At 30.9% G+C, this 26,868-nt stretch overlaps 1 protein-coding gene across 1 annotated transcript; it reads right to left on the reverse strand.

Moving 5' to 3' along the window:
- Nucleotides 1-25,950, reverse strand: LOC145326492 (uncharacterized). Its single transcript, XM_080169864.1, has 15 exons — nucleotides 25,832-25,950; nucleotides 24,175-24,317; nucleotides 23,605-23,673; nucleotides 22,875-23,027; nucleotides 20,550-20,621; nucleotides 13,421-13,511; nucleotides 11,138-11,230; nucleotides 8,651-8,729; nucleotides 8,069-8,128; nucleotides 7,693-7,748; nucleotides 4,817-4,953; nucleotides 3,979-4,046; nucleotides 3,336-3,468; nucleotides 1,916-2,071; nucleotides 1-1,577 (listed from the first exon to the last, which is right to left on the reverse strand). The coding sequence occupies exons 1-15, from the start codon at nucleotides 25,932-25,934 to the stop codon at nucleotides 1,446-1,448; spliced, it is 1,545 nt and encodes a 514-aa protein (XP_080025990.1). The 5' UTR covers nucleotides 25,935-25,950; the 3' UTR covers nucleotides 1-1,445.
- Between the last annotated feature and the right edge of the window lie 918 nt (nucleotides 25,951-26,868).

A 26,868-nucleotide genomic window follows, 5' to 3' on the forward strand; every position in this document is an offset into this window, starting at 1 on the left:
GAAATTTAAGAAAAAATAAATACAATATTGCTCAACAAAAACGATTAGGGTGTACTGATTTAAAACTATTATTTAAAAACTTTCCAGTATTCAAAAATGATTGTTATCTATAATACAAAGTAGAACGATGTCTGTCCGTCTGTCTGTCCGTCTGTCCGTCTGTCCGTCTGAAGCTTAAGATCTCAGTAACCACTGAACCGATCGGATTCTACTCTTCAGGGTAAATACCTATTGGTCCTGCGGTGGTTTTAAGCTATTTTCTTGGGGGGTGGGACACCCCCAACCCCCCCAAAAATGAAAATTTACCCCCCCCAAAAAAATACTCCTGGTGCTGCTGGTGCAGCTGGTGGTGCTGGTGCTGGTGGTGCTGGTGCAGAAAATTATTTTTTTTTTGGGGCAAAGCCCCTAGAGGCTAGGGGCGAAGCCGCTAGTCTAGAATATTGTCCTAAGTTTACAAAAAAAACCGGGCAATTTTTAAAAACCTTGTTTTTTATCAAGCGGATTGGAGTCTTTATTCAATTTTTAATAATAAAACAAAATTCATAAAACATTTTCCTCGCCGTATCCATGTTGGATTTATGCGTATTGATTCTATATTTATTTATTTTGTTGGATAATAAAAATCAATTTACATACTATGGTCAAAATATTTACTCATAATAAAATAGAGTGAGGTAATCTTTTTGTTTTTGTAAAAAGTCTACATATATTTTTGCATAGTTTTGGGGCAAATGACGGGGTTAAAAAAATCTATAATCTTAATAACATGGATCGCTTAATATGCTGCTAAATTAATGTCTTCAAGGGACCATAATCTGAATTAAACAAAAGAAAGTTGGTCAATTTACAAATCAATAAAATTCTTTTCATTTAAGATCAAAATAAGTTATAGAATTATATTTTTTTTTGCATGCTTTAAAACTAAAAAAACAAGAATGACAACACTCATAATATAGTTATTTTTACTGGTAACATTTCTACTAATATCACATCAATTATATCACAATTTTACGGTCAGTAAAGGATGATTAAATTTTAAATGAAAGAATAGTTTTAAGAAAATTTCATAAATACACCTATGTATAATTATATAGATTAATTAAACTTTCTAAAGTTTAAAGTAATTTTTTTTAAAATTTTTAATTGGGGATTTTAAAGTTTTATTAGTTTGTCTGTTGTATTCATTATAAGAATAACTAATTTTTAGTTTTCAAACCATATTACAACAAAAAACATTTAGTTTTGATTTTGGCCGTTTTATTAAAACTTGATTATTGTTCTTTTGACTTTATAACAACATTTAATTCACTTTTAACAGTTAAACAAAATACATCTATAATTTCTTTTCATTAAACATTTAAGACAATAACTTTTTCTGTATATTTACAATAAAATTTTAATAATTTTACAATAAGATTGATATATATTATCTGTTTTTATTTAATTTAAACAGGAGTTCCTTCGCCTTTTAGCTGTTTAGCCGTTTCATCCATTTCCATAATTGGTGATTTTAACCTTTCTGCTGAACAGCTGTCACACAGGGCCTCGCAGTCGTTGGTCACAGGACTTGTAACAACCTACACAATCATAAGTTGTTATGCTGTCTTTATATCCTAAACTAGAGGCTAAGACCTCAAAGGTTAAAAGGGAAGAATGGGGAATCAAACGTCTACTTTGTGTAAGAATGGAAATATTTATAGGGTGATTATTTTAAAAAGTATTAGGGTGCAAATTTTGAGATTATACAACGATATTTTTTCTCTGTCCTACCTACAGAAGACTGTTTTTTTCTGTTTTTATAAAAGTAAAACAGAATCTCATAAAAAGTGGCGTGTAGGAGCGTTAACATCCCTTCCGCACGCCACTGCTCATAAAATCAATTTTGTAAACGATTAAAGACACATTAAATATTTACTTTTTCCAGCTGCGACTGAACATTGGTAGCTACAGGATCCTGTTGGTTGCCAGCCAGCCCAGAGGCTTTTAGTACCAGCTGCGAGCTGTAGGCAACTTTGCAGCTGGTTGGCAGCTGATCGGGGACAGGGCCAGTTATGCCGTTCACCAACAACTTCTAAAATAAATTCTATATAAAACTTATCCAAAATCCTATTTTTTTGTCTATGTATGTACGTTTGTTTGTCTTCTAAGATATAGTTAGTGTAATAAAATAGTTGAAAGTTTGTCTTGATGTTTGCATGTCGAAAAAGATATAAAAAACAGTTTTATCAACAATTTTCAGGAAAGCTTATTATTGGTTATAAGCATGATTCAATCTATTACCTTAAGGGTTTCTACGTATCTAAATTTAAAATATTCTAATTAAAATATTTAAGATGTTTTTAATCTGTTATCATTTTTTTTCTACTTTTGACTATCTTAAAATAATTTAATAAAGATTTTCTATCTTAAGAGTACTCTATGTACCATATTTGTAAAGTACATAACATAAACAACAAAGATACAATTTTTAATAAAACTTTGTTTCTTAAGTTTTGAAGATTTTTGATGCGTATGATTGCGTAACAATATTGATCTTGAAACTTGTCAAGAGGCGGGTTCTAGTATCTAAACTACCAATCTATAACAATCAAATGAATGCCTTATACATTAATATAATTTTCTGTTATATAATTATAACATATTGTCTTTTAGAGTTGCCTTTAGGTACTTCAATATATTATTTGAATCATACAGTGTTTTTATAATAATCCAAAAGTAAAATTATTAAAAAAATACACAAATAATTGTAAAATTAGAAAGACAGCTAAAAAGGCTTAGCTCAAATTTACGCAAACTAACGCTTTAACAATTTTGGTTAATCGTCTAAATTAACGAGTTCTAGACTGACGTTCTAAAAAGCATAATTTCAGATTTAAAAACTATATTCAGAACAAAGTGATAACACCTTTAAAGACATCTTAATTTTCAAAGTATGTAACAACTTAGACTAGTTCTAAAAAGTATTTTTGCTACATAGAAATATTACTTTACTTAAAGATAAAGAACTTGATTGTGATGTGATATTGAAACAATGGTTACTACTAGAAACCTATATTGTTCTAAAGTTTAATTAATCTTTAGAACTACGCAGCCAGTAGTTCAATGATTTGTTTTAACTATTTGTCAAGTTCTAAGTTGAATTCCATCCATGGATGAAAAGTATTTTGCGTAGCGACATTAGTAGCAAAGCCTCCTTATAATTACTGATTTATTGTTCATCAAAAACGTTACTTAATGTTTAAAAATATGGCATGGGTAATATTGTTTATCATACTTGTGGTAGTCCTTTCATTTATTGTCCATTGTCTTATCCCTTCGGATCGCTGAATTCTTACCTGGTTTTCTGGGGTCAGTTGGCGTTTGTACATGGAAAGCATACTGGTCGGTTTTTCTGTATAGAACAGCTTTCTCACTGCGTCACGCATGTCCTTGTTTTGTGCTGTATACAGGATAGGGTTCAGGGCACAACTAGATAGATAGATAGATAGATAGATAGATAGATAGATAGATAGATAGATAGATAGATAGATAGATAGATAGATAGATAGATAGATAGATAGATAGATAGATAGATAGATAGATAGATAGATAGATAGATAGATAGATAGATAGATAGATAGATAGATAGATAGATAGATAGATAGATAGATAGATAGATAGATAGATAGATAGATAGATAGATAGATAGATAGATAGATAGATAGATAGATAGATAGATAGATAGATAGATAGGTAGATATATAGATAGATACATAGATAGATAGATACATAGATAGATAGATACATAAATAGATACATAGATAGAGCACAACTAGAGATAGAGTAACTAGATAGATATGTAGATAGGTATATAAATGGATATATAGATAGATACATAGATAAATAGAACACAACTAGAGATAGAGTAACTAGATAGATATATTGTAGATAGGTATATAAATGGATATATAGATAGATACATAGATAAAACCAGCTAACCTAATAAGAACAGGGAGACATGATATACTGTATAGGCTGTGGTTAGGTGATACCAGCAGAGGTATTAACTGAAAAAATAGACTTATTATTCAAGATGAACTTCAGGCCAAGGAGGGAAGGGACATTGGACTATAAATAAACTTGTACCCAAATTTTTATGTCACGTTATACACCAAAATATGTTTTTTTACAACCAACCTTAAAAAATTTTCCGATGAAAAAATTTTTAGAGAATAATAATACTTTGTTTAATATTAAAATTGAATTTTATGAAAATAGAAATCCGGCATGTGCATTCATTTTTTCTTTTCTTAATAAAGATTTGTTTTTTAATTTGATTTTCTTTAAAAGCTGAATATAAAAATACTTGTATAAAAATTGAATTATATGCATATTCATTTTTTTCTATTCTTTATAAAAATCGATTTTAATATGATTTACTTCAAAAGCTAAATATAGAAATTCTTGTACAAAAAGTGGAATTATATAAAAGTTGATGGTATGTTGGTTCCTTTAAATGATCTAATCTGATTGAAAAAATCATAAATTTTTATCTTTTCAAAGATTTAAAAAGTATTAGTATATGAAAATTAAACTGGCCCATAAATAATAAAAAAATCCAATCTCTCATTCCTTTGTTTAAATACAATAGCGGGTTCCGTCGTATTATTTTTTATTCCTATTTCTAGCCCTTTTTTTAATCATTAAAATTTACCTAACCTAACCTAAAATAACCTATTAAAAGCTACTGTGAAAATACGACGTAACCCGCTACTTCTTTTTCTTTCCATGATCCCAATATGGTTTAAACTTTACAAAATGCCCTTGATTATTTTACCTGTGCAGGGAGCCAGGATGTAAAGAAAGCAACGAATGTAGTCAACAAGGACGAGGTGTAACCACTGCCCCGAGATCTTATTCTACACCGGGCGTGGCGCGGCGATATACGGTCATTCAGATAGGAGGTCGGGGTACCTGAAAAAAATTATAAAATGATTTTTTGTTCTTTTTTTAGGTATCGATACTACTCTACAATTGCAACTTCCATAGGTCCATACGAATCTTAGATGTATGATTTTTGTCCATCTATCACGCCTTTGTGGTTTAGTTTTTCAATAAGAGGCATTTTTTTTTTAGTAATTTATTTTGTTTTGAAAAGTTCTGTTACTGATTAAACAATAATATTTTCTATTTTAGACTAATATTATTCTTTTTTAAAATTGGAAACAGAGGGTTCCTTGAGGAATCAGAAAGACACTTTTTTAACAACTATTGTGTACTACTATTTTTCATTAAAATTGCGTACAAATTCTAAGAAATTTAATATAAAAGTTCGTAAAAATATAAAGAGGCCAAGAAGTTTTTTTGTCAACATTTTTAGCCGTACAAATTGTGCAAAACACTAAAACAAATACTTTTAGTTTCAATATTTTTAGTAGTATACTATAGCATTTTGTGTCTGTCTATCTGTTTGTTATTCTGTCTGTCCATCTATCTGTCCTTCTGTCTGTTCATCTGTCTGTCATTCTGTCTGTATGTCTATCTGTATGTCCTTCTCTCTGTCCTTCTGCCTGTCCTTCTGTCTGTCTTTATGTCTGTCCATCTGTCTGTCCTTCTGTCTGTCTGTTCTTCTGCCTGTATGTCTATTTGTATGTCCTTCTGTCTGTCCATCTGTTTGTCCTTCTGTCTGTCCATCTGTCTGTCCTTCTGTCTGTCCTTCTGTCTTTCCATCTGTCTGTCCTTCTGCCTGTCCTTCTGCCTGTCCTTCTGCCTGTCCTTCTGCCTGTCCCTCTGCCTGTCCATCTGTCTGTCCTTCTGTCTGTATGTCTATCTGTATGTCCTTCTCTCTGTCCTTCTGCCTGTCCTTCTGTCTGTCCTTCTGTCTGTATGTCTATCTGTATGTCCTTCTCTCTGTCCTTCTGCCTGTCCTTCTGTCTGTCCTTCTGCCTGTCCTTCTGCCTGTCCTTCTGTCTGTCCTTCTGTCTGTCCTTCTGTCTGTCCTTCTGTCTGTCTGTCCTTCTGCCTGTATGTCTATTTGTATGTCCTTCTGTCTGTCCATCTGTCTGTCCATCTGTCTGTCCTTTTGTCTGTCCTTCTGTCTATCCGTCTGTCTGTCCTTCTGTTTGTCCTTCATTCTATAATTAATTATAGTTTTTTTGATCCTGTTTTGGTGCCAAATGTATTACAAAATTGATTGCACAACCTTTGTCTGGAAGTTATAGGACATAGTTATGAACAATGTTTATTTTTTGAGCTATCCATTGGAGTGTAGTGCGCAAGGAGCTTAACATAGCAGCAATAGTAACCATCATTGGATTGTAATAGTAACCATCATTGGATTCTAATTTTTGACCAATTAGATTTAAAAGAACAAAAAAGCAAAAAAAATCTTACAAAAAAGACCTGTGATTAATAGTACATTGGAGTGCCAACAAAATTACAAATGAAGTATCTGAATGTTTGTAAGTCTGTCTGAGTTTAGCTCTATGTAGAATAGAAAAAGAAGTTCTTTTCAGATATTTGAAGGGTATTGTCCACTATAGTTAAAAAATAAGAGGGGAGGGGATTAGACTGTAAATTGTAAAGGTACCCAAAGTTTTAAGAAAATACCCACTTATACGTTGGCTTTAAAACTTAAAGTACTTTTATGATACCTTGAATCGTTCAATGGTTGATAAAACTACCATTGTCCAAACATTTGTACCATTGTAAGGGATACTTTTGTTTGTCATCATCAGTGAAATACATCTATTTATCGTCAATTGTCTTACCCCTTTTCTCTTTTTTTTTTGTTTTTACAAGAAACATAAAACTTTCCTTTTCTTTGAACTTTCTTGTCAACTAATTACATTTTTTGTTTTCTTAATATGTTTGGAAAAGCGGGACTTTTGTGCAATAAAAAATCCATCAAACTGCAACGTAATTTGGGAAATAAAAATCTAAGGTATCATTTTTTGGGGAATAAAATTCTTTAAACTATTGGAAACGAAGCTAAAGTCTACAGTTTTGCGAATTGTATAATGCTTTACATTTAGTGTAGGTTATCTTTTGGAGAAACTTTTTTTATTTAAGGTCAGGCTTCTAAATTCTTACATGACCCTCTAGGCCTAGGGTCTTCTATATCTCCCTTCAGTAAATGTAAATAAAATATACACACGAATGTAAAAAGAATACAAAAAGCTTTAATTAACAATGCATTTATGTCTTGTATTTAACAAGGATGACAATATCCAATATACAATAATACCAGAAAAAAATATCTATAAAAGAAAACACTTCCTTATTTCCTAAAACAGTTTTTTTTAATTTACTTTTTTTCAAAACAAAAAAATCTTATATAAATCAGAATACCAATAAATGGCTAATTGGATGTTATTCGATATATTTACGTTTTATATCAAATTGCAAATAATGTTCATTCATATAGGTTGCATAACCCAATTGATTATTTACAACAGTATCAGAGCTTTTACAAAAACATTTGATTTCTGGTGGTTTATAACTCTGCGGACCTCGTTTGAACCTAACCACACCCAAAGCCAAAATAAGGGCGATAAACGTTGTCAAACTTTTCAAAATGTTATTTGTGATTTATCGAAGATTTACTTAAGATCCATATACTTAACTACTATGATAAAGCTAATTAGTATAGAGCAATAACATATGCATTTGTTTTTGAGATCTTCAATTGCAAGAAGTTAATAATATTTATACCTGATAACCAAGCGTTATCACTGATTTCTTTAGCTGCGATTGTCTTCTTTACTCGCCTGATTAAATATCAAATGTTAGAACATTGTTATAGATAATTTATTCGAAGTGGGTAAGAAGAGGAAAGCCAGAAAAATAGTCTTAATACAATTATAAACTTAAAAATAAGACAAAATAGCTAAAAACCTTCCCGGGACTTAAATGAATCTTTCCTGAAATGGAGAACTGAATCGGTTCAGTAGTTATAGAATTTATATTAAATCATTATTTGTTAATCATCACAGGGGATGTACTATATTTATCGTCAAATGTCTAATCCCTTAAAATCTAAGCAACACTTATAAATCCTTTGGTATGTGTTATAATAAAATATAAATACCTTATGCTTTGTTCGTGTCTTCTAGCAACTCTGATCAGATAGATATGACTCAATATCAAACTAAAAAATAGAATAAATTTTTAGATTGCAAAATAAAGATGCTGTGAGTATTGGTGCAAAAAATATGACGTAACAAAAAAAATTAGCCAATGAGGACCGTTATTGACCAATAGTAAAATTTATAGTGGACTCTCATTGGCTAATTATTTTTGTTACGTCATATTTTTTGCACCAATACTCACAGCATCCAAAATAAATATTCTTTTAAGATCCTACAAAATTTTAGATAAAAACAATAAACGAATTCTTCAAATTTCAATTGTTTTAATATTTGGATTGTCTTATTGATATTTTAATAAAAATGGAATGCAAAAAAAATATTATTGTTAATAAAATATCTATTTATTTTGAAATAAAAAATGCACAAAAACAAAAGAAAAAATCAATCAATTAAAACTTTTAAAAATATATATTAGAATATGATTATTTATTATATACTAGCGGCTACGCCGCTAGGGGCACCTTCGAGTGTGTTAAGTCGACCAATTGGCTTTTATCCTTGTGAAGAAAATTAAAACTTACCAAACGGAGCATGGGATAAAAATGAAGATCAACAAAAGTATTTGGATGGATTCTGGTATCATCATGAACTGGGTAAAACCTGAAAAAAAAAGAAAACAATAAGACAATTAACAATAACAAATTCATTTTTAAGCAAATTGTTCTAAACAAAGTAGATTAAAAACAATGGTTGAAAACAAATTTTAATAAAAATACCCAAAGTTTTAGAGCCAAATAATAAGATAACGTGGTTATAAAGCTTTGGGTACGAGTGTAATTTACAGATCAATATCTCTCTCCTCCCTGACCGATAAACCATTTCCGTGTAATAATATCTGCAGACAATTACAAGGTTGTCTGTCTGTCTGTCTGTCTGAATAATTTAGCATAGTGACACAATGATTTATATAAATAAATCATAAACACTGCATGGAAATGATTAGGAAGGTCATAATCAGGGCTCGGCAGCCGTATACGTAGCTGTCAGCCTCATACGTAGCTGTCAGCCGCGCCATTAATAAAAACATTTTTATCAGCAGCAAATCCAACTAACCACAAAATTTAGCCGCAACGAAGCCGTATAATTTTCAATAAACTTTAGCTAGGCAAAATAAAAATGCTCAGCTGCCGAGCCCTGGCCAAAATATGTATGTATTCAAGGAGTCTAGGTTTTGAGACGTAATAGAGTAAAGTAACTTAACACTTGTTTGAGAGGCACAAATCTGGAATAACTTTGTGTGTCTCTATTAACAAATTGGTTCAACATTTTTGTGCTTTTATAAAAATTTATTGCCATCATTGAAGAAAAACAAAAAAAACTAATAATGCTTAATTAATAATAAATTAAGCATTGAAAGTAGTTATTAGTAGTAGAAACGCAAAAGAAGGCCCCACAACCAATTGATGAGAAAATAAATACGTAATTAAGATATTATCAATTAATTTTGTTAATTGGTAACTACATTATTTAAAGACTACTGGCCTGTCCTGTCATCTAGGACTCTGTATTAGAAGGAGAAGGTATGTAGCCTAAAACCATGCTTACATATAATAGTTATTTCTTTCATTGTATTATAAACAGCTTTCCGCAGATTCGTAGAAAGCTGGATATAATATGATGCTAGACATGGATGAGATCCGGTTCCTATCCGTCAGATTCGAATGAATACGAGAAAAAAATTAAACGCCTAAACCCATCCAGGGACATTATAAAACATTAGCGTGCACCGAGTTTTACCAGGGTGAGGTAAAACCACGTGGGGGGTAAAAATAGACGGTAGGCTTTCTGATTTTAACACTAAGGGGGGTGTTGACACTCTTTCTACATCCCCCTACTACACGAGTATATTTTAAACATACATGAAGTGTTCTTTATACTTTGGTCGTCCTTACTCAGTAACTATTAAAATGTGTATTCAAATATAATATAAAATCTATTTGATGATTTTAACAGAATTTCATTTAACGTGTCATGACCTTATGAAGTCTTGTTTTACAACAAATATTTATGTTAACTAAAATAAAATAAAAAACCCTTTTTTCCCTTTTCTAAGTTGGAAAGTAGACTAGGCATATTTTAAATATTATGGCTTCCTTCTATTTTAAGCTAGGATTAACCTTTAATGCCTTTTTCCACAAAATATTCTCATATTGGTAGAATATATTTATGGATTTATGCTTTTAATACTAAAATTTTAAATAGATAGCATTCACAGATTATAGATATTTAAGATTTAGTAATTATGATGTTCAAAACACAAAGTAGAACAATGTTTGTCTGTTGTCTGAAGATTAAGATCTCGCTAACCGCTGAATTAATACTGTTCGTCTTAATAAAGAGTAAACAAAGGTTTTAAGTTTTCTTCTGTGTGGTTTGAACAACCTCCTCCCAGAGAAATATACCTGACAACCCCCCCCCCCCTCCCATAGAAATAATCTTTATTTCTTTCTTTACCCATTAATTAGCAGTTTTCAACTAAGGTTTGTCACATAGAAATAGAGTGGATTAATTTATCATTGCCTTATACTTGTTTTATTTTAAACTGGCAGCTATGCCTTATGGATCCCATTATTTAGCATTATAAAAATAGAAAGGGTATTTTATTTTAGCGGTGATATTTATTGGATGGGTGGCGGTAACCTCCTCCAAAATAGTTATAAAACTTCTTTTTGACATATAAAAAGCTTCCCTGTAAAGATTCAGCGATTAGCGAATTCCTTTACTACACAAAGATGTCCTGTTAATTTTCTACAAGAAATATGTAGTAGTTATACATCGCATCGTATTATCAGTTTTCTGCGGATATAAAAATGTACAATTATAAAGTTAAATTAGTTTTGTTAGCTGAAGGCACGGGCTAACATATTTTATTATTAAGATTGTACATTTTTATAATCGTAGAAAACTGGATATAATACGGTGATAAACATAAGTTTTCAGTATGGCTTTGAACCGGTTCTAATCCAGCGGATACTAATCAGATTCAAAGCCACACTGAAAAACTGTACCTTGACCCTGGAGTGTGTCTGGCTGTGTGGGTTGGTGCGAGTCTGTCTTGATGCCATACTCAGGTACTAACATTATTTCAGCTACTGCTGACCCTAAAATAAAACATTTTATTTATTATTTACTCTCTTGATCAGGCCTTCCAATCCAAAGAAACTTCCAAGCTGGACCTGTCTGCCTTTGCTTTCAGAGCCATTCCTTGTCACATAAATTACAGAACATTTAATTCTTTAACCCTATTTCTTCGAGGGGGGGGGGGGTGGAAGGTTAAAAGTTCACATTCAGAGAAGTGGGACCCAAATTTTCCCTACTCGTGTAATCTCGTAAACTATAAAACAACAAGACAAGCACAAAGGCAAAGTTGCTTAGAATGAAATATGAGGAAGATTGAAATTAAATTCACCGCCATGCCACCATTAACTGTCCTTTAAAATGGCGATAGCAGTTGAAATAGGTAAACCAGCTATTTTATGTCAATATCTAAAACGGCAGTAAAAAAAATGTAAATAGTAAATTTATGTTTTTATTGTAGCGCTATTTAGGCACATAACATTCCTTGTATTAATATGTAAGTAAGGCTTTCTGTGAACAAAGTTTGACAAAGGAAAAGTTAATAACAGTTGAGGGATTGGATTATTTTTTCTTCTCTTAAAATTATTTTCGAAGATTTTTATTTGCTTTCAAATATATATTTTACTGCGTGTTGATTTCTTAAGTTATATGTATGTTGTTTTGCACTACTAGTTAGTACCAACTAATCAAGATTCCATAAAGGTACCCAAGGTTCTTGAGGTTTTATATATAAGGTTGAGGTTTAAAAAAATCTAGGTACCAATTAAATCTACAGAAAAATTACATGCCCCCTCCCTCGATTAGTTGTTGGGACCCCTCGTCTGATAAAAATTTAAAATAGACTTTTACCAAACAAGTAAATATTTCCTTTTTAAGATAAGATTGGTATTACCAACCTCAAAACTATAGTAGTATATATTTAGATACACTAACAATACTTCATCAATATTCAAAACTATTACTAAACTCTCCCCATGGAAGTGCTGCCAAAATATTTAATCAAAGTACAATTAAACACCTCATACCCTACTTCCTTAGCTTAGCATACTTATAAAAAAGTAACACGATGTCTGTCCGTGTGTGTCTTCCTATAACAAAAGATCCCGCTTACAACTGGAACCCTATGAAACTACTTTACTGGAAATCGTCTTATAGTTCTCTAATTTTGAAATCAGACATGAATGAATATTATAGACAGTTTTATAAAGACACACACACATCCTTATACTTTAGCGGATAGAAATCAAATTGCCACAAAGAACGACTGGAAATGATTTTCTATTGTTTTAGCCAAAACAATCCAGTTCTAATTTTTAGAGGGGAGGTAAATGATGGTCCAATAAATATATATGAGAAATTTTCTTACTGCTTTGTTGAGATTATACCTTATTGAACAAAACTTTCTATTGGAGAATATTTCATCTTATATTAGAGAGAGAGAGAGAGAGAGAGAGAGAGAGAGAGAGAGAGAGAGGAAGAGAGAGAGAGAGAGAAAGGAAGAGAGAGAGAGAGAGAGAGAGAGAGAGAGAGAGAGAGAGAGAGAGAGAGAGAGAGAGAGAGAGAGGAAGAGAGAGAGAGAGAGAGAGAGAGAGAGAGAGAGAGAGAGAGAGAGAGAGAGAGAGAGAGAGAGAGAGAGAGAGAGAGAGAGAGAGAGTCATACTTGCTAAATATATTCATTTATAAATAATTCCATTTTTTGTTTTAATTTTGGACAAACTGTGTCATACTTAAACATGTTATAATTGGCCTACTGCTGCTATGTCAGATGCTTGACATCAATTAGAAATAGTAGGGGTAATAGTATGTATGCCTTTGGCCATAAATATTATACAATAGGACTTCAATACAAAGGTCATGCAATTAAAAGTTTGGTTTTACAGTCATGATAAAACAAATTTAAAATTGGTATGATAGTATGTCTGTAATACCCAGAAAGGGAGGGGAAATTTAATTGTAAATTATACTGTTCCCCAAAATTTTTCATTCACTTTGTCTAATCCAATGGCTTAAAAACTTTGGGCAATATTTAATAAATCTTTATTGGGTTGTATGAAATGGTAGTGCTTAATCATTTCCACCTATTATAGGGGTGTCCATTGTCTTATTATTTAAGATTATTGGTCTGTTGGTTTATACCTGTAAGTAATGCAATAAGTGTCCAATCTTTTCCACCAATGCATTATTTTTGATATTATTGGTCTGTTGGTCTATACCTGTAAGTAATGCAATGATTGAAACTGCGTAGAGAGCAAGTATTCTTGTTTTATCCAGTGTGTAGGAGAACGGGAACGCCAGGCTAACAACCTAAAATAGTTTGAAAACATTACCAAAGCGTATAATTATCAAAAGCTACTGTTAAAACCCATTACATAGTTTTCTTTCCATGAGCCAAATGTCCCACTTTTTCAAGGGCCGATTGAGAATCACATATAAAATCTGAAGGTTTAATATATCATAAATTGACCTATTTCTGTACCCCTATTTGTTGAACTGTTTATTGTTTTTACTCAAATTAATGGTGATAAAAACAAATTTATATCCCTAGGATAAAACATTAAAAATAACTTTTTACTTTTGAGCAGCACAGCTGCTTCATAATTAGACATTATTCTACGCTCGTACGTCTGTCCTTTCCTTTCTATGTAAACAAACCATAGAAGTAATATTTAAAATATTAAAGCAAAATAAGAAGTTTTGTACGAAAAAAGTACTCATATATAGGTTTATAAGTATGTTTAAACATACATATGTAGTAATATTCTTTTTATTAAAAATCATGCTTCATTCATGAACAAGGAGAATCATATTCAAAAGTAATGGAGCAACGATAAGAAAGTAAGCTTTAGGTATGTAAGTAAATAAATCGTCGGCAGGTATTATCATCAAATCGTTGAGATCAAATGTAAACCTCTCCCCCTCCAAAAAAAATACTTAGTCCTAACAAAGGTTGGATATTATCTCTTTCAACTCCCCCCTTTGGACATCCATGCTATGCTTAAGGTATAGAATAAATGTTTCAGAAGGACAAACATACTGAATGCTCCTAGTTATGTGTAGAGTAGCCACTCTATAAAAGTACGTTACATAACATTTTATTTTGTGGTAATACCTATTGCACTCAGATTTGGGTAATATTCGAGTACAGAAACCTGACCATAGCAGTGGAGGTAGTGGAAATTGTGCTGTTTATTATACTAGTCCCCAAAGTTTTATGATAACGTTTTCTTAATTGTTTGCTTAACAACCTTGGGAACTTTTATTGAGTCTCCAAACGTTTAAAACAGTAATTGTAACCTATAGAAGGGGTGATTTTGGTATCATCATTGGGGATTTACATCAATTTATTGGCCATTGTCTTATCCCTTTGGATCCTTGAAACCATAGTTTGCGATGATTAGTGAAAAAATATTAAAACTTCCAAATTTTGAAATTACAGTATATTAAATTCAAAGTTTCCGAAAAAGGCAAATTTAAAGTGCTCTTTTAATATCTTTCTTATTTAAAGATTAGATGTAAAGGAAGGAACATGAACCAATCTTCATGTGTAGTGTATGCCCAAAGTAGGGTACATAGTGCATAAAGATTAATCTAACTTAATACAAAGTACACAGTATCAGAAAGAAAGGGGACATTGAGCTGTTTATAGTTAGTTCACAAAGTTTTATAATAACGTTTCCTTATTAGTTGGCTTATTAACCTTGGGGACTTTTATTGAATTTTGTTTTGTTGGTTTATTTAGTTGAGTGTCCAAACGTTTCAACCAATAATTATAATCTACTGAAGGGGTAATGGTGAATCATCATTGGGGATGTATATCAATTCATCGACCTTTGTCTCATCCCTTAAGATCCCTGATAAAGTTTATAAAGATTAATCTAGCTTTATTAAGGATTACAAAATAAGTTTATATTGACAAACAATACAAATACCTTTGATGGAAAAACATACTCTTCACGTCTTAGTGGTTGGTTGGTTGGTCCGTTTGAAGACGACTGGAAATTATTTGGCCGTATTCAATCGAAACAGTTAATATCCGGTGGATTAGAACCGGTTCTCAGCCACACGAAAATATTATGTCTAGCATGGTATTAAATCTATTTAGTTTTATACAAATATAAAAATGTACAATCTTAAGATTAAAACAATTTTTATATCCTTGGAAAACGATGCCAGAAATAATCATTCTAATTCTTTTCGCTTTTGGACGTTCTTAAGGATATACAAAAAAAAAACATTGTTAAATATGTCAAGGCAGGGAGAAACATTTGACTGTAAAATACACTGATAATTAAATATATTGAATTTGATTGGTTTGTTCTAAACTATCAGTGTTCAAACATGTCAACCAATACTTTTATCATCGTTGGGAATGTATATCAAATTGTAATATCCTTAAAGATCCCTTATTATTGTCTACAAAACATTTCTTAATTCCTGTCTAAAATTTTCTGTACTATTTGGCTTATGTGTTGCATATTTTTTAGGAAGATGCCAAATTGAGGGTTTGTTATAAGTATTATTATAACCAAAATGTAGAATATTACTGATATAAGTAATGGATCACTATATATAGTTTTAAAATGATGCAAGTGTGAAAAAAAAACTTTTATTTGGTCTAAATCCTGCTAAAATCTTATTTAACCTACCGTAAAAAAACGACAGTTTTCCTAAAATACACACACACACACACAAACATCGCAACACTTTTTATCCTGTTTTATTTGGATAACCAATCAGCTTTATGACAAGTGGATATATCCAGATAAAATTAACTAGTGAGATATAGACAGACTTTTATAAGTTAATGATAGAGTAGACTCAATATTTAATTCAAAATACAAACAGTTTTTCAAGTATTTATTATATTGGATTAAATGCAGTTTTTGAGTAAATAAGATTAAATATATATACTTTATTTAGAAATGGTTAAATATATTAATAATTCAAACTACTGATTATTTAAGCTGGAAAGTTCTGAAGTAGCAGGATGTCTGTCTGTATATCAGGACACCAAGCAACAGGATGACTGTCTGTTTAATTAATACAATGTATTAATTAACTATGCACTTTGAAGGGGTAGAATATCTGCCTGTGCAAACTAGCTAAAGTAATAGGATGTCTGTAAATAGCTGAATTGGTCTTAATAAGACTCGAACCCAAACCAGATAATGTTCTGTGTTAGGACTCTCAATTGCAACTGTCTTTAATACATTTTCTCTTTATTCTTCTTGAGAGCAATTGAAGAGTAATTAAGAGTAACAACTAAAACATGTCTGCAAACTTAAATATATGACATCACAACTTAAATATATGACACTAGTAACATACTGAACCAGGGATCTTGGGAGAGGACAATGAAAAATAAATTCAATTTCCTCACAATTAATCATTTACTTAGAATCTTTCGCATGTTGCTTTGATTTATAGGGATTGAGTTTGAAAAAGTAAATTTATCTTCCTAAGACTTCTCCCTCCTGAGCAGAAGATTTTTTTCTCTCCAGGTTTTCTGGTAAGGTGTCAGGGACCTAAAGGGATAGGATCTTAGGTGATAAATTGATGAACACCCTAAAATAATGATACATAAATCATACCGTCTCATATTAAAATTATTAGCGGAAAAGCTTGGCCACCTTTGGTGGTTTTGGTGGTTGGTATGTCCAATTCAGATTTGAGAAAGGTACCCAACAGTTTTAACCTAACGATTGAGAGATTGTGTTTTGAAAACTTCAAATTCAACTTAATTTACAGTTTCCTCCCAACATGTAAACTGCAATCAAATAGGCTTTATGTACAAAAAGCAAAATCTAAAGTTAAAACAAAGAAAAGAAAAGGTAAATTGTATTTTTTAACGTTATATTACAATTGTTTGTATGTCTGTCTGTGCGCTAAGATCCCGCTACCAACTGGAAAGATCCAGTTTTATTTTTCTTTAAGCATTAGTCCTTTCATTCTGTCTGTCTGTCTCTGTTTATTGAGGCATATGTAATACAAACAGACAAGGACGATATTTTTCATAATTAGCATAGCAATAATCGTCTGCAAGAAAATAAAAAAAATATGAACTATTCAGTATGTGCTCTTTACATCTCTTTTCATGTAATGTGTTTGTGTGAGTGTAAATTTTAGTGTTTTAGTTATTTGCATCTTAATTGCCAAACGTACGGACAACACCTAGTTGTAGAGTAGCTACAATACTCCAAAAGAAATATAATGCATATTCATTACTTCTGATTAAATACCTATCCGTATATTAGTGACATGATGTCTATTTGTGCGTCTGTCTGTACTTAAGATCTCTCTAACTGCTGAACCGATTTAGCCAGTGAATTCCTTTTCAGTGAAAAGATACATGGAAGGTATAAAATATTTTTGAAGAGGAAACCATAGAAAAACAATATTCCCTCCCCCCCCCCACCTTAAAAAATTGTTATACTTTTTAAAAGCTTTTCCATAATTAAGGTCGATTCGTCCGTACGTCCGTCCGTCCCAAACGGATAGCTTTTTTTGTTAATTTAGGCATGTTAGAATTGTCCTATCGATTTGAAACTTTGCATGGTGATTCCTTTAGTAATTAGGTCCGATTGATCTGATTTTTGGTATGTTGGTTCCTGGAACAACAAAGTATAATGTTATAAGCAAAGCAACTCTATAATCATACTCTATATATAATGTATGTCCATAATCATTATCCTGTATCAAGTAGGTTTTCAAAAATTTACTTACAATTTTGCTCCGATTCTTATACATTTATATTCTGATTATTCAGTTCTGGCACTATATAAGTGTTAATGTCCGTTTGTCCTACCTTTTCAGTGCTTCGCTTTTATGGATGTTGTCATCCTTGTTCTATTATGAAATCTCAAGAAAAACTCATTTTGTACAAATTAAATATATACTTTTTTGGACAATTTAATCTTTTAATTTTTAATTGTAAGCTAAATCAGTAAGGTATATACTAGGATCGAAAGCTCTAAAATGCACTATCAAAAGTTAGGGTTTATTTTGAAGCAGCTTACAGTGCCTAATAAGAAATTACGCCATACAATACAGAAGACGAATTAGAGGCCAGTATACATTTTAGCATTGGTTAATTACAATTACAATGTATACTGGACTATCATTTGTTATTTGTATTCTATAACGTCATTTGTTTAGGCACTATAAGCTGCTTCTTTATTTAACATGTTTTAACTTGTATTTCATTGGACCATTATGGGTGATATGTATTATAACTTTGTTTGTTTCTTTATTTCCTTGATTATTTCTTCGCTTTCAAGCATGTTATCATCCTTGTTATGTACTATATCAGATATTTAATTTATCTAAACAAACTTTTTCAACTTTTTATTGATAATATGACCATAGCAGATCCAATGATAATGATTTATGGCTTTGTACTGTACTGTGTTTTAAGTACACTCCATGAGTGTACATGTACATTAGAGTGTATCAAAGTAAAGGATTGTTGTAGTCTGAATTTTATAATATTTAGGCTGTTAAAATTAGCTTTATTTCTAGCTGTTTTAAAGTTTTTTTTTGCACGTAGAGCTTTACTGCTAAATTGAATTATTTTAGATGATTCCTCTAATAATTCTCATTATGAGTAACCTATAATTTCCAGAGAGAGAGAGAGGGAACAATAGGCTGTTTAATACTTTAGTCCCAGAGTTTTTATAATAAAGTTTACTTAACTTTAGGGAATTCATTAAATTTTGATTGATTGGTTAATTAAGCTAAGAGTTTCAACCACTAACTATAACTAACTAGAGTTAATTTTGTGTATCATCATTGAGGATGAACATCAACTTATCGGCCATTGTCTTATCCCTTTTAGATCCCTGTATAATTTCGCTACTATTAGACGCAGTCGTCCTAATTCGAGTTACATTTAAGCAGTAAACACTTAAAACTTGATTAAAACAGTAAAAATATACCATTATGTATTTTAGGGATTTTTGAAACGCTCTATTATGTATTGTATATTCTGTACAAGTGATATATCTGTCTACCAGGGAGGGAAGTGACAATGGACGATATATCAAATGTTCATCATATTATTGTAAATAAATTACGGTAATAAGGATTGTACTAAGGGGGGAAGCAATGATTCGAAAGAGAGATAATGTAGCTCTATATTATTTTCTTGTAGAAAAGAAGATTAATTTAGCGTCAATTATCTATCCCATGGTCCCTGTATAACTACACATAAAGAATAATGTCTGTCAATAATAATATTTCCCATTTTAGCGTTCAAACAAAATACTCTTCAACAAAGATTTGCAGATTATTCAAATAACGTTAACAAAATTAACTTTCTTTTATCATAATTTGACTACTTATAAAGAAAATTGCTTCATATTAAATTTAAAAGTTTCTTAAGAAAGGGTGAAGAAATTAGAATCCTCCCAACCCTGCCCAGCAACTTATATTATATTTAAAGCTGAAAAAAAAACGTAGCTCAACACATAAACATTTTATATGAACCATCATGACAAGTTTTAATCAATATGTAACAAACCTGCAGTAACGACAAAAACTGTCCGTTACAGACGTACGGACGGACGGACGGGTGCAAGAAAGGAACTTCCATTAATGTGAAGAAACTTATAATAATGTTAATATCAGACAAAATTGTTCTGGTTAGTGAGAAGACCTAATGGTTTACCCACACACAATATTGAAATACTATAGAAACCAATGTTAGTGAGTCTTGCATTTATCATTTCATTGTTTTTTACAATTTTAATTCAGGTATCTTAATTATCTTTAAGGTGTACTATTAATAATATAAAAAAAGACTTCAAATTCACAGGTTCAACTTCACCAACTAAGCAATTATTAATAAAAAAGAATAGGTAAAAAATTATAAATAAAAACTAAAAAGTTTGTATTTAATGCGTGTTTGACTAAATCATAACATTTGATTTTGATATAACAATTAACTAAATTTACATAAATATTTATTGCGCGGTTCTTCCACGAAAACACTAAATGGTAGGCGGCGGTGTTTTAGTGGATAATCCCACATTAAAAAAAGGGTGACAATATTAAATATCTCGGTGGCAGTAACATGAAGTCAGACGACCACCTTCCCAAGAAAAATCGAAAGTAAATTGTCGACTCGTCCACGAGACTCTACAAAGTGTCCGAAAAATGAGCCGTGTGACGTCATAAAAGGGATATATGAGAGGAGAAGTGAGAAAAGAAACCCCTTAAAAAGAAATGGATCTATTGACGTCACACGGCTCATTTTTTTGACAATTTGTAGAGTCTCCTCCTCCACTCAAAGTACCCCAAAAGGCCTGTAAAGGTTTAACCGCTAGTTTAATTGAAATTACTTACCCTGTCTAAAGATATCAAAGTGACTGACATAATAGCTCCTGTTGAACCAGTAACTCCAAGTAACCCTCGAACCTGAAAAATATAAAATTTAAACTTTTTGACTTTAAAATATACTTAGTGATCTTTGGTTTAATGTTTGTCCATTACGAAATCGTCAACTACTGAACCCCTGATTGAAATTCTTCATTTTTGGGAAGCTTCACAATACTATAAATTCCCAAACCCCATAAAAAATACATGTTTTTACTAAATGTTTGCGCTATTAATGATATAATTATCTTTATATATCAATTGTAATAATTTCTATATTACATTTGTCTATATCTGCTTTAGTCACACTCTAATTAATCTTTTTAATAGCTCTATGTACAAGTTATATGGTTCGTACTTATCCTTTAGGAAAAGGGTTGGATATTAGACTATAAAAGTTTTAAAGATTTTTAATCAATATAATAGATTTGAAATCTGCATAAAATTTTAAGGATTTTTTATAAAATTAGTTTTTTATATAATTCTTTATTTAAAGGCGCAAATACAAATTAAGTTAAATAATTTTGAGATCTGTGATTGGTGGATTGAAAACTATCTGCGCTCTGATTGGAGAAGCTTAAGTGACGTACATCATTCAACCAATTAGAGCGTAGGTAGTTTCCAATCCAGCTATCCTATTGGTCAAAATTTATAAACTTAAATCGTATTTGCGCCTTTAAATAAAGAATTATATAAAAAACGAATTTTATAAAAAATCCTTAAAATTTTATGCAGATTTCAAATCTATTATATTGATTAAAAATCTTTAAAACTTTTATAGTCTATTGGATATAAAGTAGTTTAAAACTGATTAAGTTATCATACTTTTTAAATATATCTTAATTCTTAAATAAAAGTTACTGGATGTCTGTCTAACAGTCTGTCTGTCCATACATAATTTCATGGAAGGTTCATCACTTTTTTGAGGGGAAGATACTTCAAACTACCCCTTTTTTTCAAAGACAAATCGCCCCAAAAAACATATTTACCCCCTTCCCCCCTCTCCTTCCTTTAAGTTTTCTTTTAAATATTTTTTTGATTCAAGCCGTTATTATAATGTTAGTCTTAGTAGTAATAACTTCCTTTTTATGCTTTTAGACTGTCCTGTTCTCCTGATATTCTCAGACTATGAATACCTATTCCTTGCACCCTAAGACCTAACTGCCGCATACAAGCAATAATAAGCGCCCAACCCTAGAATAGTTTAGTGTATGTCAGGGAGAAGGGAAGTTATAGTGGACTGTAAATTATACTGGTACCCAAAAGTCTTTTAAAGTAAAATCAATTCTTGATTGGTTGATACAAACTTGTAATGTCCAAACTTTTCCACAGTTGTTTTTAATGTAAGGAGTAATTTTTTTTATAAAAATTTGGGAGTGTAAACTAATTTATTGTCCATCGTCTTATCCCTTGATATCCCTGAATATATGTACTTACGGACATAGAATAAATATATAAAAACAAGGGCCATCATTATATTTTGTTAATGTTCTATACTGCCTTAGAAGGGTTGACGTACATACGAGCAAACAGACCCGGATAAAATATAGCGGCGCTTCTGAAACGCAGACATTTTTTGTTTTAAGTATCTAAATCTTTGAATTTTACATATGGAACCTAAGGAATTGGTCATGTTATAGTATTTGATACCTAACAACATAATATTTAACTGTAAAATAGCCTGCATCTTAACATTACAAGTATACCTTAATTATAGGGGATAAGACAATAGACTGTAAATTATGTAACCCATATTTAAAAAAGTAAACCTTGAGTATGTAAAACTATTGGTGGAAAAGTTCCAGCACTGATCTTTAATTCTTTAATTGTTAAGTTTTCTGTAGTTGACCAAGATTAAATCCTAAGGAACTCTAGACTGACACTGTAGTATTAGAAATGAGGATCATTATAAAATAAATAATGCATAAGATTATCGTTTGGACAATACAGAATATAGAGTTAGTTATAAGTTATATTTATGACTTTACACATATCTTCGTGGTATACAAAGTAAAATGATGCCCCTTATTATATCTGTGTAAAATAAATAGCTTAGCAGCATTTTTAGAACACCTTTAGCTTTGCTTTTCAATGGAGATTTGTGATAGTTTGTAATAATAGGGAAGGATGAGAGGTTACAGAAGTGAAAACAGTTGCCACACTCCCTAGATTATACCGTATTGTAACGAGGATCTTTAAATAGATTATTTGAATAATTCTGACACAGCATTAAGCTATACAGACCTTAGCCAGACAAATGTACAGACATAAGATTATATATAAAAATAAACTTACCCTATTCATGGGCATATTATCCTCCCCTACATTGATAATATTGAGGATGCTCCAGACCCCAATTAAAATATCTGAGAACGCCAGAGGAAGGAGTAGGGCGTGCGCAGGAACGCGAAATTGAACACTCAGCCTCCGGAATGCCATCAACACCATCTAAAAATTTAATTATTTTATTTAACTGTATAAAACTGTGTGTAAATTTTTTTTAAAAATCTCGTGGGGATCTGATCATAACTACTTAAACTAATCTGACCTGCAAGAATCATATAAAAAATCTTAAAGTTCGCTTATTTTCTAAAATTAATATTAGGGAAGCTGACGAAACCTTATTTTTCCCATACCTATCTGGTATCTAGTATATTTTTTTCATATAATCAAAATTTAAAAACGGATGGCTGGGTGAGTAGAAATTTTTTAGGAAACTACGCTCAAAAAAGATGAAACCAAGTTTTATTTATGCTAAGAACCAAAAAAGGTATAAACTTACTATATTTCCAAAGAACAAAAGGGTAGAAACTCACCATATTTCCAAGGAACAAAAAAAGGTAGAAACTTACCATATTTCCAAAGAACAAAAAAGTAGAAACTTACCATATTTCCAATGAACAAAAAAGGTAGAAACTTACCATATTTCCAAAGAACAAAAGAGGAGGATCCTTACCATATTTCCACGGAACAAAAGGGTAGAAACTTACCATATTTCCAAGGAACAAAAAAAGTAGAAACTCACCATATTTCCAACTAAATTAGGAACTGCCAATATTGAGGCTAGTACTGTTATAGCTGTCAACGAATAATCCTGGTAACCAGAAATAATAATTACATTTAAATATCTATAATGAAAAATATATTAGTAGTATTCACTACAAGAATAAAACAAAACGGAAGAATTAGAAATCATTTTCTTTAACCAATTAAAAATTTATCTATTTAAGCGAATGAAAATTTTGTTTTATTTTTCTCCAATTCTTTACAAATAGCATCCTTTTGGACGAAATATATTATTATTTGTCTAATTTGTTCTAAAGTTTAGAATAGTTATTTAGAACAGCTTTCCACGGATATAAAAGTGTACAAATATAAGATTAAAACCAGTGTTTTAGCTCCGAGATGCAGATGTAATGGGCTAAAAAACTGATTTTAATCAATCTTATGATTGTACTTTTTTATATTCGTAGAAAACTGGATATAATACGATGCTATACTTAATTTTTAATATGGCTGAGAACCGGTTCTAATCCACCGTATATTAATTTGTTTCAAAGGGATACTTGAAAAATGCTTTAATTATCATTTTTGCCTGTGGATGTGTAATAAGATGGTCCGAGTACCCCTGGCTAGATACAGAGGACAAAATACTGTCGGAATCAGAATAATCCGACTGTTGGGACATGTATTGGCCGTCCGAGAGATCTTTATGGCTTGGGAAGGACATATCATTTCCTAAAATATAAAAGGGTTATGAACAAATGGTTAGAATTTACTAAATAATCAGATTGGTTAACAAAAGTTTACTAACTTTTTTCAACAGGTATACCAATATATTTATTATGATAATAATGCTTTAACTATTGGGATGATTTATTATAAAAGCAAATTAAAAACTTACACTGTTTATATCCAACGATCTACATATGTATATTTAGGATTTGTTTAAGACAATTTTAAATGCCCCTAGAGGCTGAAAGTGAACCACATTCGTTTGAATAAGACAATGATTTAGATAAACTAAAAAAAAATTCTTCAAATTGAGCTGATTAATATTTTAAGCATGTTTGTGTACTTTTGAGCTAAACATGGTAATTATGGTAAACCCAAAACTATGAATGATTTCAGGATTTTGGGGATATGTAAACGCAAAATAAATATTGTAATTTTTTCTATCAGGGGTTGGTCGGTTCTTCAAATGGACTCAAAGAAGCAACCATAACAGAGCTAAGTTTGACACTAAAGGAAGAAAGAATAAATTTCGAGGAAAGTTTAATTTATATACCATTATCTTATCCCCACATCCTTTTAATGAATCTCTGCATGTTACATTGCATCTAATTGGGATAAAGAGATACATAAATTTATAGATTTAATATCAGATACAATATAAATGCTATTAACTAAAAAAGTAATTTCTTGCAGTTGAATGTTATTGTTTATATTTTAGTTACATTGGATTCAAACCCATAATACAAGCGACAAAATTTTAGAACATTGTGATTTTCAAAAGTTTCTAATTCTAGACGTCTAATTTAATAATATTGCTGTGCTTCTTTTCGATTGTTTTTTTTATCTATAATATAAAGTAATAGAGTTTTTTGTGTCTGTAGCTAAGAATCTCAGAAAATGCTGATCAGAATTGGTTGTACTTTTCAGAGAATGTTGTAAATGACTTAAAGTGGTTTTAATCTATTTCCTGTCCTCTCTCACCCTCTCCTAGAGGCTAGGGGAGTAGCAAGACCCAAAATAAATTCTTAATTTTTTTTGGGGGGGGAGTGATCTCACACAGCATCCCTTTATCCCTTATGTTATCTAAAGTACATATAAATGGTGCACTGCATTCTTCTTTACAATAATTATCTCAAATTTTTAGAAACGCGACTACTCTATGATTATTGTGTTAATGTTTAGCTGAGTTATTTATCCTGGGACCTGAAACTTTTACATTTAGTATTAAAAAAAGAGTTTTTGTTTTTGACAGACAAACACACTTTAATTTTTCAAAACAGTAAAAAATCTTAAAATTATCTTTTCCAAATAAAAGTACAAAGCTTTTCATATAAATTACTATATAATTTATGTAATAACATATCATTACAGGAATCTTCATATTAGGATTCAAATTACTCCATAATTACTCCATAACTACCAAGGTCCAAACACTAAGTAGATGGGCAGACTGATGACCATCTAGTAAACAAAAGTTATAATGAAGCTACTCTATACAAGTAAAAGAAAAAGCACACCTGATTGTAGTGTAGACATGGTTGCTGTTAATAACTGAATAACAGAATCACCGGTAGCGTTATTTAATTTTGTTATTATAGTATCACTACTAATATTAGGCATCCTCACTTCATCATACAATTCTAGAAAAAAATTAATGAAATTTAAATGTGTAAAAGGAAAAACAATTCTGGAATTTAAAACGAAAAGCTACCAATAACCAACCCCCATGAAACAAAATCCTCAAAATAATCTGTAATAATGTATATTTTTACTTAAATCCCATATTATTAATTTTTGTCCGATATACAATATTTTGTTTCATAATATGGTTTCATCATGTCTTTAACAAATGAAAAGGCAAAAATTAAGTATATATAATATATTTCAAAACGTATTTTATCTCAAAGCCGATTAAACTGACTTTAAGATAAACGGAATAAATTAGAATATTTAATTTCACTATATAAAACATAACAAACTTAAAATAGTGGTAAACTTTTTTCTCACTTTTTCATGGATTTTTATGGATGTGATAAAAATGATGTGCTTCTGCGAACATGGTTTACTTACATCTGTCGGAGAATTCAGCCTTTATCAATGAACTACACACACACTCACACATATACACACACACACACACACACACATCTCCCAGAGAATATGGTTCCTATAGTATTATCATCAATTGGTATCACAACAAAAATATAGATTCAAGCTTATCTTTAAGTCTGGTGTAATTACAACAATAAAAACCATCCCTTTTTCTCCTCTCGGAGGTTTACGGTTTTTGTCTCTGGGAAACTCTGGTTGTTAAAAACGCTCTGAGATGAGACGAAATTAGTGGTCTATGCTAGGCTTGCCATACCTACCATTTTCCACCACAAAAAATAATAAGATTAAAAGTGTTATTTATTATGTAAAGACTTTTTAAAAACCAAATGGCGTGCTTTTTTTACTTAATTTTATCAGATTGTTGGATTTTAAACAAACAGACAAAATATCAGATTTGTAAAAATTGCCATTTTGTACTTTTTTTGTGCATTACCAACCGAAA

The sequence above is a fragment of the Acartia tonsa genome, chromosome 8, assembly GCF_053477335.1.
Source record: "Acartia tonsa isolate MP-2025a chromosome 8, ASM5347733v1, whole genome shotgun sequence".
NCBI lineage: Eukaryota > Metazoa > Arthropoda > Copepoda > Calanoida > Acartiidae > Acartia > Acartia tonsa.